Here is a 15,703-nt window from a genome sequence, read left to right on the forward strand (position 1 = left end):
CTGGGAGTTGCTCACAGACACAGAGACTGAATGGTATTGAAGTTTAACATCCAGACAAGAAGCCAGGGTGGAAATTTGTCTTTCACTGCATCACTACTTTCAGCACAGAGGTAAATGCAGACATACACATGGAGGTGTGACATGAAGGAAGGTTTTCAGGAGGTGGGAAAGACCAGTGTCTCGGCTAGTCTCATCACCTTTATCCTAAGGGTAACTTGCTGAGTCTAACCTGAGATCCTACGTGAAATGTATTTGGGTGGATTCAGCTTTGCTTTAAGTAGTCTGCAATCTATGTCATGGCAAGTACAACACCAAGCTATTACGCTGAATTTGGCACGATCGGCAGTTGCTGCCCAGAAGAGGCAGAGACTGAGTTAACGTGGGCACAACCAGCTTACCAGACCCTCAAAAGTGGTCCTCCAAGCCAGACCTACAATGTCTTTGGTGGGTGAGTTCAGGAGACTTGACACATTCAGGAAACAACACTAATCAGTGAATGAAGAGGACTTCAAAGGGCTGCTAGTCCTTTCAACACAATCCTGCCCAAATACTCACACCAAGATGTAAACACCATCTTTCCTGTAGGGGTTTCCCTGGGGAATCAGCATGATGCGAACACAGAGAAACGTCAAATTTCACAAAGAACTTTTTTAAAGATAAAAAATAAAGTGTGATGCAAAAAAGGAGTCTGACTGATTGTGAACTAATAACGTTCAAAGCACCTCTTAATAATATCTTTCTTTCAATAGCAATGCTGATTGCTAAAATCTTACATTTTGATTTCTTTTTGTTGAAAAGTCTTCAGCCATGGAAATTGCATAGTCACCAGACCACAGATCAATTTCCTGGGATAAGTCACAAGTTCATGCAATTTTTGGTTGCTAGATGGCTTAGCAGAAACCTTTGTTCCCTTTTTAATAATGAAATAATAAGAACGATAAGAATGAAGTATAAGCATACAAAACTGCACAGGCTGGAGAAGCTCGTAGGTGCCACCTCCCACCCTTGACCCTCAGACCCATTTGTAATAAGCTGCTGCCACTCTGGCAGATCACCTCATCAAAAGATCCTATTTCAGCAGCTTTTTGTGGACACTCAATTCAAACTGAAAAGTGAGGGGGAAGAGAGGAAGAAGAAGAAGCGGGAGGCATGGCAACATTGCTTTCAAAGATGCAGCATGCAATGCTCTTGCCTTCATGAGGCCTCTTCTCTGGGCAGCCCAAGTGGGCAAGTTTATCCTCCCTTGGAGAAGCGGCATGCCTGAAGAGCAGCCTGCTTTTCTCTTCTGAATCACTGATGCGGGCACTATTTCTGAAATGAAGTCCTTGGCCACAGAGCTGCTTTCGTTGCCTTATTTCACCCACCTTGCATGCTCCGTGTGTGTGCTTTGAAAGTCTACCACCTCCTGCGCCTCGGCGGGTTTCGGGGATTATACGACTGCATTGTTATCAACTGTTTTGTTGTTTTGCGAGGAGGTCATTGCATATTCGGCCCGACTGGTTCCGTTCTCTTCTTTTCTCATTGGTTTCCTTGGGTGATCCCAGGTTCGGTGATGTATAGGCAGGGTGGGGGGAGAAGAAAGGACAGAGATAAGCATCTTCTTTATCAATACAGATTGAAAGCAAGAACATATAAGGTGCATCATAACACTGAACTTCTCTCTATTTTCTCTTTCTGAACACAGGTCAAATCAGCAGTTAAATCTTGTCAAGCCTCATGATCCACCTGGAAGATGAGGGGTCTGGTCCTAAGCCCTATTGATGGGCTGTTGGTCTCCCTGTGCTAACCTCTGTGTGTTGCATGAGATAGGTGTGTATGTTGCACGAGACAAAGGCTGCTGGAAGGAGACCCCTCCACCACCACCTTCACCCCCTGGAACGGAGGCTTGGGCACTGGGTCAGGCTCTGCCTTGGGGCAGTCCTGGGCATTTCTCTTCAAAGTGGAACATCATTCAAACTGGGATGGTGACCAGTTGTGCCCACTGAGGACCAAACTCACTCACCAGTCATTGTAAAACCACCATGTTTGGTCACTAGGAGAGGACTCATCTGACCAGTGTAGATATGTACATCTGTGGTGACCACCCCAGTCTACCTTCACAGTCAATGGAGAGAAACAGATACTTTTAAAACCCAGTTCAGAACAGCTTAAAAGTGGATACCCAAAATGTCAGATGCTTTGTGCCCAAGGCATTCATGTTTCTCTGCATAGTCTATGAAGGAAGGCTAGTTTACTGGCCTAGACACAGATGTCCATGTTCTAGGTGTCTGAGCTAGTGATTGAAGCATGGTGCCTGCTGTGATCTATCAGTCCCCCAGCACCAACCACTGAAGCATCCCCTTTTTCTTTTGTTTGGTGGCCACTAGCACCATTTGGTAACACAGGCCAGGACCACCAATGTTAATTGTGAGGCAATTCAGGAAATGCCCAGCAAGTGCAGAAATCTAACAAGCATCTGCACATCACAGAACAAAATAATCTTATTTGGGATTTTAAAGTGACTCTGAAAAGGGAGACCTGAGCATAAGTCCCATAACAGACCATGTTACATCATGTGTTTCCCCCAAAATGTCTCTTCTCAAAGTGGTGTGACATTTATTTAAAGCTGAAGCTGTACACATAGTAAGAGGAAAAAGCTTTGTGCTTTCCACATGGATATTTCAGACATTAGTGCTTTGAGTTTAAGGTGCTTCTGAGGGCAAAAAGAGGACCAGATAAACAAATGTAATACAACAGTCAGTCTCTGCTATTGTTCTTGACATCGTTTAACAAAACAAGCAACAATTGATAAAAAGATCATTAATGACATTGAATTTCAGCAAAGTATTAGTGAAAGATTTATGGAGAATGATAACAGGCAGATAAATTTGTTTTGCATGTAATCTCAAAGAAAATACTTCTGATGGTGATATCTTACACTGCTCTTTAGATGGTAAGAGTTAAGGCTTGTTAATATTAGCTGTGATTCCAGCTGTTAGACAATGGAAATGGAAGGGAAGGGGAGACTGAGAACTTTGTTGAACCCCTTTTCAGCCACTGACATGCTGTGCCTGTCTGCATCTGACACAAGCTTCTGCAGCTCTGTCTTTTCATGACATTGTAAAGCACCCATCCACCCCACCACATCCCTGACAAGAGGAATGGAGAATCTGATGGCAATACTTCTCGTATTTTTTCCTGGGCAGGAAAAATGGTGTGACTGTCTTTAAACTTCTCTGCTGCTTTCAAAAATTCCTTTTTTTGTTGTCCCCCCCGCCCCTGTTCCAACCTTGACAGTCAGCTCTATGAATCGTCAAAAAATGAGGACATTTTGTCCACTTCTACTTGCTGTTTGTCCTCTGTTTACCCCTTCTTTCTCTGTTTTGGTCTCCTATGTGTCTCTGCACCTCTCCAGTTCCATTTTCTTTCCCTGTCTAGCCTTCCTTTTATTTCTTCGTGTTAAAAAATGTCTTCCTCCCATTTTTATCTACATTTTTCTTTTTTCTAGAAGTGATTTCAAGACCAACTTCTTCAGTCCTCCTGAAACTCTTTTTCCTTTCCTCCCCCTTTTTTTGCTTCAGTTTCTTTTCCCAAGAGCAGCCATTTGCTCTTTCCCTTCCCCAGGCTGGTCTCCCAGCACAGACCTGGGAGGTTCAGATACTCTCCTCCACAGTGAGACCTCTCTGGAGACACTGCTGGGGACATTGCCAGTGATATTACACCACTGGCACTAGAGATTTTTATCAGGGTTCTGCTTCTGCCTTATCAACTGCTCAGTGTTAGCACTAGCAAAACAGAGCAACTGCTTTGTTGGGTCTCAATGAAATGCCTATTTGAGGCATTTATATATTTATTTATTTTTGGCAGACACAAAAGTTCAGGCTTGGAAAATGCTCTGTTTTAACTCCTTCACTCGATTTGTTTCCGAATGCATGTCAGGCATGGATTTGGGGGTCAGATTGCCCTCAGTTACACCATTTAAATGACTGGCTTGACACACTCGTATGCACTTGTCACAGTGATTAAAATTGACCTATGTATTTAGATATGCCAAGTCATTGAAAGCAATGTATTTTCCCTTGCTGGAGGAAACTGTAAGGTTTAAGTAATTGGGCTTTCACTTAAAGCAAGGTTTAAGGTTTACAGTTGGACTTGATGATCTTAAGGGTCTTTTCCAACCTAAAAGATTCTATGATTCTGTGATTTTGTCCTGTTGTGATTTTTCAACTGCCCTTTTGCATTAGGGCACTAGCTCTTTCTGTGCCACTAGCTCTGTGTGTTACTAGCTCTTTTTTACCTCAAATTTCATCCAATGTTGAAATCCAAGTTTTCCTCTTACACACCAAGGAGAGCCCTTTTATCCTTTTCTGCCTAATAAGCTAGGTTACGCATGATATTTCTATGTGTAATACTCCAAGCCCCCTTTCAGCTGAAGTGCTGTGGCCCTGTATTTATGCATTCCAGGGTTGCTCTTCGTTGGTGAAAGCAATGTTTCAAATTAGTGAGGGAATGAGTAGGGAACTGTTCATATCTGTGACATACTCACTTGGTGGCAGGCGAAACGGGCTGTTCACTAACAAGTGGTTTGCATTGCTTTACAGTATGATTTGCTACATATTGTGCTTTGATGCCTAGCAAACAAATTGGTGCACTCTTCATGCCAAACATCTGCGAATGAAAGGTACATGCAACTCTGTACAGCTTAGTACACGCCTGAAATGATGCATCAGGGTCCGTAACGACCTCTCCACCATGCATGCATCAATTTGCACGAGTCCTAAAATCAAGAAAGCATCAAACAGCCATTTAATAGTGTGTTTCACACATCAAGCTTCGATTTCAGATGACGTTCTGATCATATTATAAATCTTATTTATCGAAGAAATTCATATTGGCTTGTCATATTGGCTTGTACCTGTTCTCTGCAGAGTCCTGTGTAAAGGTCAACATAATGATGCACAGTCAGACATAATTTGTGTGTTCTGTCTTTAGAAAATTTCTTAGAGGAGACACAGTTTTTGGCCCTTAATCATGTCTAGTCACAAAACTCATTTGGCACATTTGACAAAACCCTCCCTGCGAGCTTTGGCTACTGGTGTAAATTTGGCATAGACCTACCATCTGCAAGGCAGTTGTGTGGCAGGGTACAAGGAGAGGGTTTCACCTCGTGTCTCACTTGTACACAATTAAGAAAAATCTCCCTATATGACTTTTCAGACAAAATCAAGCAAAAGCTGAGCAGACTATTGATTTAATCAGGACTTTATTATGCCTTGTTACTTATAGGCTTATTGAAGCTTTGGGGAGAATAAGATCACCTAGAAAGGGGAATAGAAGTTTTGTCCAGAAGAGTAAACTGCAACAGAGTTTGAAAGACACAACACAATCCACATGCTCATACTTTTCAAGGTGCTTTGTGCTTGGAAGGTATGAGGGTTAAGAATAAAACCTGATTTCATAAGACAAGCCTGAGTGTTGCAAACCTGTTTCCTACTGCCTACCTCCATAGCAATGTTTCTGTTGAGTGCCAGTGCACCATGGCCAGCATCTGGGAAGGCTGGGCCCAGGGAAACCCAGCCAAGGTACGATGGGGTGACCTTGGCCTGGCAGCAGAGAAATTAAGGGATCTTAAATTCCCCTCCTTCTGGGGCTCCCATACCGGACCCAGCACTGCCAGGAGACGCCTGCCTCCACATGGAATATCCCTCCAGGGAAACACCTATCCTGTTTCTTAGAAAACAGGAATAGCACGTCATTCTTCTTCTAAAATGCAGTTAGAGGAAGAAAGGGTGCTTTGCCCTCTCTTTTGTGTGTTGTTGGAGGAGATGCCCAGAAGACCACAGTGCAACTCCACTCTTTCATGAGCATTGGTACAAAACTGTAGATCATAGTTAAAAGGCACCTGCAAAAATATTTATAAAAAAAGATTTCATTGTATGGGTATCAGTATCAACTGATAAAAGATTTTACCAACAGTGAAAGCTGTGAGGCATCTCTGTACTGCCTTTGCACAGCTGTACCTGTGCCGATGTACAAGGTACCTGTGCCAAAAACTGTTTTGTGTTTTCAGTTCCTCTCATGAAGGTGCTTTTAGTAACACATAAAGAACTTGTCTCTCCTCTCAAAGCAATTTCACCTCGAGGTGGCTCCTACCACGAACAATGCTGCTACCAAGCTCTGTGGGCAGCCCCACTTCTGCATGTCACAGCACAGGGCTGTGCTATGGGATAAGATAAGCAGCCGGCAAACTGCTCTACCAGTGAGCATCACTGTGGCTTGCCCGCCCGTCTCGCGTTGGTGGCGGCAGGTGCCAGGTCATGCACGAGCCTGCCAATCCCTGGGGCAAAGCAGCAGAAGGGAAGAGGCAAATCAGAGCTGAAGATGGATCATGCAACGACTTCAAAGCTCTTCTGCATACCAATGAATATTTCATTAGCTATCAACACATAAAAATTAATGATTTTCAATAAAACTGGGTCTCATATGGCACATCCATTTGCTTCATAGGATTGGTCTATCCTGATGTGCACCCTGTGCACAGCAGAAATATCAAAGCTACCTATATACCAGTAAAGATCCAACAGCAGCAACATCTTCCTGGGTTACAAAAGTTGTCCAAGAAACAGGGTGAATAGCTGGTAGGTATATTTTCATTCAGCTTCATCTCCTGGGCTAGGACACTAGCAGTACCTGTGGCAGCTATGTTTAGAGCTCTTGGCTAGACTTCTCTGCTAGAAGCCCAGATGAGATGATGCGTGGGCTACAGTCACACTTCAAAAACATCCTTATTTAGCAAATAGAGGATAGGAATGGAAGAATAATTTTTGTAATGTGTTATTCAATTGCTGGACCATCTCTCCCAGTAACCTGAATGTTTGTAAGATCATAAAGAACATGAATGGAGGCTGTTTACATCTCAGAGTTCATCAAACAGCTCTTTGAATCATGCTGGCCATCGGCCATCAGAGGTGAACCAATTCCTGCGACAGCAACTGGTGGGAGAAGTGAACGTGCTTTCTAAGACTGGTTTGTGAACAGGACCCCTGCGAGAGGGGCTCAGTGCACTGACCACAGTTGCTTTCTGGGACATATGCATCGACTTTGTGTGCAGCCACCCACCATGAGCCTTGCCTAATGACTAACCTGGGCTGGCCACCCTGGTGCTATGGCCCAGACACATGGCACTCATGTGAAAAAGGGACACTTCTCTAGAGATAGTTTTCAGAGACATGGAAAGAGAGTCACATTCTGATTTCCCCCTTTGACTATCTCAGAGGGACCAGAAAATTCAATCTTATTATCACAATATGTGATGTTTTTGACTTACTCTTCCAAACTAGAAAGTCTCATAGGTAACCTGGATGATATTACCTGCACTGTTTGGAAGGAGTATGTATACTGAGTTACTTTCAGTTTTGGACATTTGATGGAGGTCTCCTTCCTCAAGCTGCATTGCCACTTTATGAAAACAAAAAAAGGTGTCCTGTGAATCACAAAAGGCCGCTCTCTCCCTAGAGACCTTTGAGTACTTCAGCCTTAGCCAAACAAAACTAGTGGTCAGCTGATAAAAACGATTCACAGGAGAAAGTAAGCATACAATTTTGAACATCTTCAGACCTTTTCTGTCTCTCTAACACGTGGAGAAGGGGAGAAGATCTGTACAAGTGCACAGTGCTAGGACCATTATGCAAAACAAGAAAGTCTCTTTCACAGCACTGCAAGTCATGTCGCATCAATCGGCTTTGATCTAGCACCAAGACACCATCTCCTAAGGAGAGTTTCTTTTTTTCTGGCTGTTCATATGAGCACTTTCAAGCCTGCAATTTACTAATTCAGCTAATTCAGTTCTCCCACACAGCCATTTTTAGCTGACCAGTTTCTGGAGTATATTGAAGCAAGCCCTGCAGACATGTGGGTGATTTCTGTTTTGGGGTGTTTCACATTCCCCTGTGATAGTCAAATCCCCCTCGTTGTGTGTGGATTGAAGATCTAGCCTTTGCTGAGTGCTTCTCTCAGGGAAAAAAATAAATCCATACGGAGCCGCTCTGCAGCCATTCATCAGCACTTAGAGGTTCCCTGAGCTGGTGCGCTCGGGCTGCAAAACGTGGGGGGCAGATCTCTTTCTGCAGAAGTGCATCTGTCCCAGCCTGCTGAAGTCGCTCTGGGTACACCTGAAGGGAGGATTTGGCCTGTTCAGATTGCAAGTAATTGCAATAGATTGCTGAGCCACACACGAAATTTAAGAAGTGGAGTTTAGTCTTCATTTATTTTCAGCAGTGCAAAGTCAGAGTAATTCCACAGACTTCGGTGGACTTGAGGAGGATTTGTTCTGATGTTATGGAGGAAGATCTGTCCCTGGGAGACTAAGGTGATGCAATCACATTTCCTACTAGGTCTTCAATTAAGCTAACTTCAGAATTATGCTCCTACACAAAACCAATCTTAAGGAAGAGAAGCAGCTTTATTATTATGACACTGGACTATTAACTGACATAATTGATAAAAGTAGTTTCAGTGACCCCTCACATTACAACCCATTCTTTGCATTCCCTATAATGTTCTTTAAAAGGTTTTATTGACTGGAGGGATATTACAGCTGACGTTATCCATCGGGTGTTCTCAGTGGAGAATACATCGCTGATATGTTTTGATAACAAAAGGAAAAAAAAAAAGAATGGGCCTAATGTAAAAAAATGAGCTCATGTCGCCAGCCTTTCAGCCTGGCAAAAAGCCACTAAATTAAAAAAAAAAAAGAAAAAAAAAAGAAGATATTAAATGCATGCAGTGAAGGCACTCTGCTTCGAACAAAGCCAGAACATGTCTGGAGGATGGCCACGGCCACGGCCATGTCTGGCAGTGTGCTACGCACTGGCAGTGCCCTTTGGGGATGAGCTGGGCACACTCCTGCTCCTCAAAGACCTGTCCTGCCACAGAGCAGTGTAGGCAGCTAAGGTACATTCATGGAGCTCAGTTCATGGTGCACCACGCTCTGCCAAGCAATGCAGAAACAGCCTGGGACTGTCGATATATACATAAATCCCAGATAATTGGGATTATACATAACTCTATTGCATTAAGCAGGATCTGCCCTAACAAGTCTATAATTTAAAGAGAGAAACCAGCTCAAATTTCTGTCCTAATTTCTTATGGAAGACAATAAACAAGCTTGAACAATCTAGTCAAATGAAAAGAAAGAGGGGACGTGACTGGTCTCAGGGAACACCAGGAAAGGAAAAGGGCATTTGAATGGAAGAAAAGGGAGGTAGACATGGGTAAATTTAGGCTAGAGATGCAAACAAGGTTCTTTTACTCTCAGGAAAGTAACAGTTTGAATTGGGACTGCTGGAGGAGGTAGTAGGGAGAGAGGGAAAACTACACAGCTTCAAGGAGACTGGTATGTTTATGAAAAGGATCAAATGCCACAGTGCCCACAATACTGGGGACAGACAGGGTGGCCCAAGGGTCTTGTTCCAGTCCTGTGTTACTAAGACGTCTAGGCTGCCACCCTGAAGAATCAAAGAAGGAATACTGACTGCTTCAGGAAACTGAAACAACCAGCATAACAGAAGAAATCATTTTACTGAACTTCAGGTGCAGCCTCAGTTTCCCTGGGGTTGATTCTCAGTGACCAAGGCAATACCTATAGTCAGAGCTGCACATGGTGTGCGTTGCTCTGCTATGGCATCCAGGTCTGGGCGATGGCTGGGAACAGGTAACAGCTGGACAGTGAAAGTAGTACACTCTCCTACTTTGCTTTTTTTTTTCCATTTCATGAAGATCAGAAAGGGGAAGAGAGCAGCATTTCCTGGAGCCCTCCTGTGAACATCCCCCAGACTAGTGCTGACTGGACACATTACTGCAGTAGTGGCATTATGCCGATGGTCTCACTACAATCAAAGTCATGGAGCTTGTGTAATGATGGACAAAAATTTAAGACTGCCCCCAAACTGGACTTGGCACACCCTCTGGGCTTTTGCATGCACAAACAGAACGCACATGCAGGTTTGGTCCTTCATTTCTACACACATCTGTGACAGCTCTCCATGACCCACACAAAACTGAGACATGCACGTTCTCATGGATGCTGGCATGAGGACAACAAACGCTCCTCAGCTTATCTGCCACTCAGTAATACAAAAACACCAGCGGAAGCCCAGACTGAGATCGTTCTCTTAGTCCTTTAAAATTCTCCAGTCTTTCTGGAACAGACTGAACAACTATCACAATTCAATGCTCTCTGTCTTCAAAGTGCTTAACAGATATTAATTAGGAAACCTGGAGAAACATGCTTTTCAAGTGCCCAGCTGTACCAATCCTGATCAATACCTTGTTTGTTTTTTTTTATATAGACAACACAACTAAACATATACGTTGAACCAGACATGACAACTACCTAACTGCTTCTGCTCAGCTACAGTGAGGCCAGTAAAAGACATTTATAAACTATTATGTAGCTGGGCTCCCAATTATAAGTTGTCCTTACAAAAAGATCTCTGTATTGGAGGGGAAGTGGAGGAGGGAAAGGTGCAGGAATCCCCTGCCATGTCAGGGTGGGCACCAGAACTGGAAAAACATGGGGCTGGAATAATAAGGAGGTGGAGAGAGGAGATGAGCAAGGGCTGCTCTTCACTGCTCGCTCGCTCGCTGTATCTGAAGGACAGTATCCCTCTCACCAGCCAAAAGACTGTATATTTTAGGCACTGGACTTTTCCACCCCCCAAAACAAAGTTGATCTTCTGTGCTACTTGTGCCCAGATGTTTTGCTGAATGCAGATAACTACCTTGCTATTTGATCCCTTGCAAACATAGGCAACAACTTGAATGACGGACTTGATCCATACAGAAGAACAAGGCTACTGTCATATCACAGAATCATTTCAATAGAATTTCACAAAATTATTTAAATAGTAACGATCAATTTCTGTGCAGAAGAACTAAAATTCTCCGCAGATTTTCCATCATAGAAATGTCTTTAATAGAAGAGTGTCTGCAATATAAATAAGTGCAAGGAGCTGAGAAATTAGAAAATTAGAACTTGTAAAATGAACTGACCTTTGCAACTATCTAGATCACTTTGCATTTGAGGCACCCTGTCTCTGCCAGCAACTAGAGGAAGACCACTGATTTCCAAGCAGCTGCTTCTGACTTTCTCCACTGACAAAGAGTCGTCTGCGGAGCCAGACCCTGCTCTTTGCAGGATAAATGCAAACCCACTGTCAGTGGACTGCACAGGGTGGTCCCAGCCCTCCCATGCTCCAGGTATGCAATGGTGCAAGTCCATACAGAGACAGAGCAACCAGCAAGTCCTGCACACCTTGATGTCTACACAAAGATTTGGTTTTGTGCAGTTTGGGAGACAAGTGGCTTTAGACAATTGTAACTGGGGACAATTTCTGAGCAAGGATTTGAGTTCAGCCAGTCTCCACACTGTCTTTCCAGGGCTCAGAGCAACCAAAAGGAAGAGAGAGGTTAGCCTGCAGTTCCTGCTGCTTCGGAGTATTAACATCTTTCATAAGGTTTCACGCTACTGCGTCAAAAAGCAGACAGCAAAAGTGGCACCATTTCTCCATCTGGGACCTCTTTTCAAAGGCCAGAATAAGGAACGACCCTGTTTTCCCACTCTTGCCTTGCACACAGCTGGGATCAGACCCTTTACATCAGATCCCCTGTTAGTGCTTCACTCCATCACCTGGCATTAGCTTGGGCATTGGATGCTGTGATGCTCATCTCCACAAACGCCCTCTGACACGGCTATTTAGCCAACTCTCTGAGACGGACAAATCAGGAGCACTGTTCTCCAGCCCAGACATTCTGGAGGGGGCGGCCAGATGCCTGTCGATGGAGAGGACACCGTAGTCAGAGAAAGGTAAGCATGTGGCAGAGCAGGACCACCCCAGCAGATGCCATCTTCTCCCACCCCCAGCCCTGCCCACGCTGACCTACTGCACGTCTTGCCTTCACGGCAAGCTCTCCCGCGCAGGGAGCTGTGCGCTGCTTAGCAACCTGGGAGCATTATAAATAATTAGCAGTAAGTATGGGGAGTGCATAAAAGGAAGGACAGAAGTAGCAGAAATCAGATTGTGCAGCCACACAAGTGGCAGCAGCGCAGCTGCAAGGGGCTTGAAGTTGGCTGCAAGTGATTGACGTGCACCTGAGGAGCATCGCAGCTCTGCACAGGGGGACCCCGTCTGCACCCTCTGCGCCTCAGGCAGTGTGGCTGCATGGCAGCAAACGGCACAGCAAGGCAGGGGTGTGTGTGATGTGACCTCCCTTTAAAGCACCGGGGACCCCTGAAACCAGGTGGTGGGGACAAGCACCCCTGAGCCTTCCCTTATCAACACCTGCTCTCAGCTAGGGCATGCAAAAGCTGAGATCTTGCTTGGACACCAAGTTGTGACTAATTAGACAAAGGTGTGAAACTGATGCACATAAAGTACAGTGTGAAACCATGCTGCTGTGGTCAGATGCCTCGTTACCTCTGGCTGAGATTCCCTGCACAGGAGGAAGCGTGTCTGGGTGCAGCTCCTGCTGTTCCCTGAGCTCTACCTTTCCCCAGGTTCTCTGCACACTAAAGTCCAGATTAGAGCCAGGCAGCAAAATCGAAGTCAGCAGAAGCCACGAATTAGAGGAGCCAAGGGTGGCCCCAAAGCAAGGCTACTGGCTAGAACTGTGCTGAAAGTTCAGACAGGAAGGGGGTATCTTCTGTGTGGTCAAATCTGGGGCAATACGGGGGTGATGCAGGAACCAGGAGACTGGAGGGGAATGGGGCATGCACACAGGACTGAGAGGTGTGCTGAACAGTCTCAAGCATCTTGAAGGTGGTCGGATGCATGTGATGGGTAGGGGACCGACTGGTGCTTAGCTGCTGCTTGGTCAGGTCAGGCTTCTTGTCACCCTGAGGCAGAGCAGAATGAGTCCAGGCAGAGCCTGCCTGCAGCAGCCTGGGACATGTGTGGGAACTGTTGGGGCATTTTCACACTTTTCTGGCTTTCTTGCTCTAACTTTTGGGGGTTTAGAGCTCCTGCAAATCCACTGTGTCCGCTGAACCCACCAGGAGCTGCTGTTGTCCAGCCACTGGAGAAATGAGGCTTTACTGCTTTTACTCCAGATGCACTGCAAATCCTTCATGAAAAGGAAAAGGGGGCAATGAAGGCATCCAGCAGGTGTCTATGGGATTCTTGTTCTGTAGAGGGAATTTCTGGGTGATACAGAGCTGGAGTAATGCATCTACACCCCCCCCCTCCCCACTACCATGGGTACAATTTCCTCTGAGTCATAAAAAACCTGGCACCCCCAGGGTGCTGCTGTTGGGTTCTTGCAGGCTGTAACAAACACAGTCCTAAGCTCAGATATCCCAGATAATCAAGCCAAAAACTTTCTTCAAGTGTCCCTGCACACTGTTCTGGGTACATTTCAGCCACAGCTGTGGCTTTTCAGGTATTTACTCAGATTACTTCATTTACTCAGATTACTTCCTGAAGTTATGGCTTCAGGAAAAAGAAGTAATAAAAAGCTCAGGCTAAACCTGGCAGCTCTCCTACATATTTCAAAGCTCTAGTATCCACTTGTATCTTCTAATTGCACTGGGGTAAATCATGAATATTTCAACCAATACAATTAGACCAGCATGAGCGTTATATTCCGGCACGAGCCTGTAAAACCCACCCGTGGCTATTACAGAATCACACTGAGGCAGTAACTGTACAATACTTGAATCTATTGCAAGACTTCTGCCGATTCAATGTGGTACCCTCATCTGCAGTAGAAAACAGAAAAATGGCAAGTTTGTTTCTGGTCACAGTGAAAAGTTAATTGATGACAGGATAGACCATAATGCTCTACAGATTTCTGTTGGCATCTTTGTCAATACATCACAAATTAGGAGTGAACACATGAAAAATGATCCATAGGAGAGTATTCTGTGAAATGCTTGGACCACTTGCTTTATGCCAAAGGCTAAAGCCTGCTGAAGGCTTTTAGTGTTCCCAGTTATGAGAAACAGCGGGGCATTTTATCCATTTATGACAGCAAACTTTCTCCCTAGCAGAATGTGACTTTGGTACAACTTAAAAAAGACAGAGGAATCCTGCCCTATAATAGTTATGCGAACATGTAGTGCTTATAGAATTCCCAGACTGACAGCACTGAAGAGCAGATCCTCCTGCTTATCTGACCAACACGTACTGCACAGGCAATAGCAAAGCAAGCTTTTGCTTTTTTTGCCAAAAAGCGTTTGGCTTTTTTTGCCAAAAAAGGCAAACTGCCTGTGCAGCTTGGCTCAGCCTTCTCTCCAATGAAAGGCTATGTTATCCAGTTTACTCATCAGCCCCTTGATCTGTCAAATGAACCTGCTAACAAGTAGTAGCAATAATTTTGCTATTTACTTAAAAAATTAGGTCAACCCTTTTTTGTCTTGATGCACCAGAAAAACATTGGGCAGCGCCATTAGTCCCCTGTCCAAAATCCCCAATGATGCCACTGGATGAATACAGCAGAGGTCTGTCATCTCCAGGGGCCTTGGGCGAAGTTGTAAAGCTGTTCAACAGCTTGTCTCATATATACTTCCCTGGAAATTGTTGGACAACCAACATCCATACTTCAATACTGTTTGGAAGAACAACTGATTTTCCTTGTACTAGTACTTAGCTTTCATCAAGCAGAGCTACATTTAGTATAATAAATAGTGATAGCTTTGAAAGAACACAAGAAAACCAACAAGAACCCAGAGAGGTTGTGGGGTCTCCATCTGCAGAGATATTAAAAACCCAGCTGGACACATTCCTGGGCAATCTGTTCTAGCTGACTACGTTAGAGCAGGAGTTTGTATTAGATGATCTCAAGCTGTTCCTTTCAACCTCAACCATTCTGTTGATTCTATGAACTCATTTCTTGATGGTTAAAAAAAAATGGGATCTCCTGCAGAAAGACTGGTTGCTCAGGGTATTTAAATTTCTATTAGTAGATCATCTGCAACCTCATTCCAACGATGGGAACAAATTCACCACTGGGAGATGATTAGGCATAGAGGTGAAGCAACACATGGGGATGTTGGGCTTTGGTTAGAGGTGGCAGAAGACCTGGACACTGGTGTTCAGCAGTACATGCCAATCCTGTTGTTGATAAGCATCAACATTCAGCCAGTGAAAAAAAAAATCAGGCTACAGTGTGGACTGTCTTTTCCTTGCTCTTCCAAAATTTTGAAGTTTGTCTTTCTTTCAACTGCCCTCAGTGACAGTCCTGGGTCTTCGTGATGAAGACCATATTCCCTTTTGAATGGCACTTCTTAGGATTTGACCCCTTTTGCAGAGATAAACTGGTTTGACATCAGGGAATTGCATCAAAGGCACACAGATCTGCCCCCGTAGACCCTTTGAGTGTCCCCCACTCAAACAGTACTTTTTAACCCAGCTTTTCCACCAACTATCTCACTTTATCTTCTAAGTAATTACTGTCTTTCCAGCCATCTGCTGAGAATTAAGGCACCATTTCAGTACAAACCCTTCTAATGTGTCAGGGAGAAAAGATTAACAATCTCAATGCATCTTGACCTGTCTGCCATCAACCATGCCACGAATATCCACTTCAAAGTGATTAAGTTCAGGACACTGTATTGTCTTCTCTCCCCCCATGGAAAAGCATTGTTTTGTTGCAATTAGTAATGATTTTGGACTAGATTCTGCTCAGTGTCAGTGCTTCTCATAGGAGATGGCCATGTGGAGGACTA

At 44.5% G+C, this 15,703-nt stretch overlaps 1 protein-coding gene across 1 annotated transcript in view; it reads right to left on the reverse strand.

Annotated features, from left to right (window-relative positions):
* Positions 1-1,280: 1,280 nt before the first annotated feature.
* The window catches only part of PRIMA1 (proline rich membrane anchor 1), a 54,904-nt gene continuing 40,481 nt past the window's right edge, over positions 1,281-15,703 (reverse strand). Inside the window, exon 4 of the mRNA XM_068399793.1 lies at positions 1,281-1,529. Coding sequence (XP_068255894.1) covers positions 1,430-1,529 — 100 coding nt within the window. The 3' untranslated portion in view covers positions 1,281-1,429. The remainder of the gene's footprint in view (positions 1,530-15,703) is intronic.

Source organism: Nyctibius grandis, chromosome 4, assembly GCF_013368605.1.
Source record: "Nyctibius grandis isolate bNycGra1 chromosome 4, bNycGra1.pri, whole genome shotgun sequence".
Classification (NCBI taxonomy): domain Eukaryota; kingdom Metazoa; phylum Chordata; class Aves; order Nyctibiiformes; family Nyctibiidae; genus Nyctibius; species Nyctibius grandis.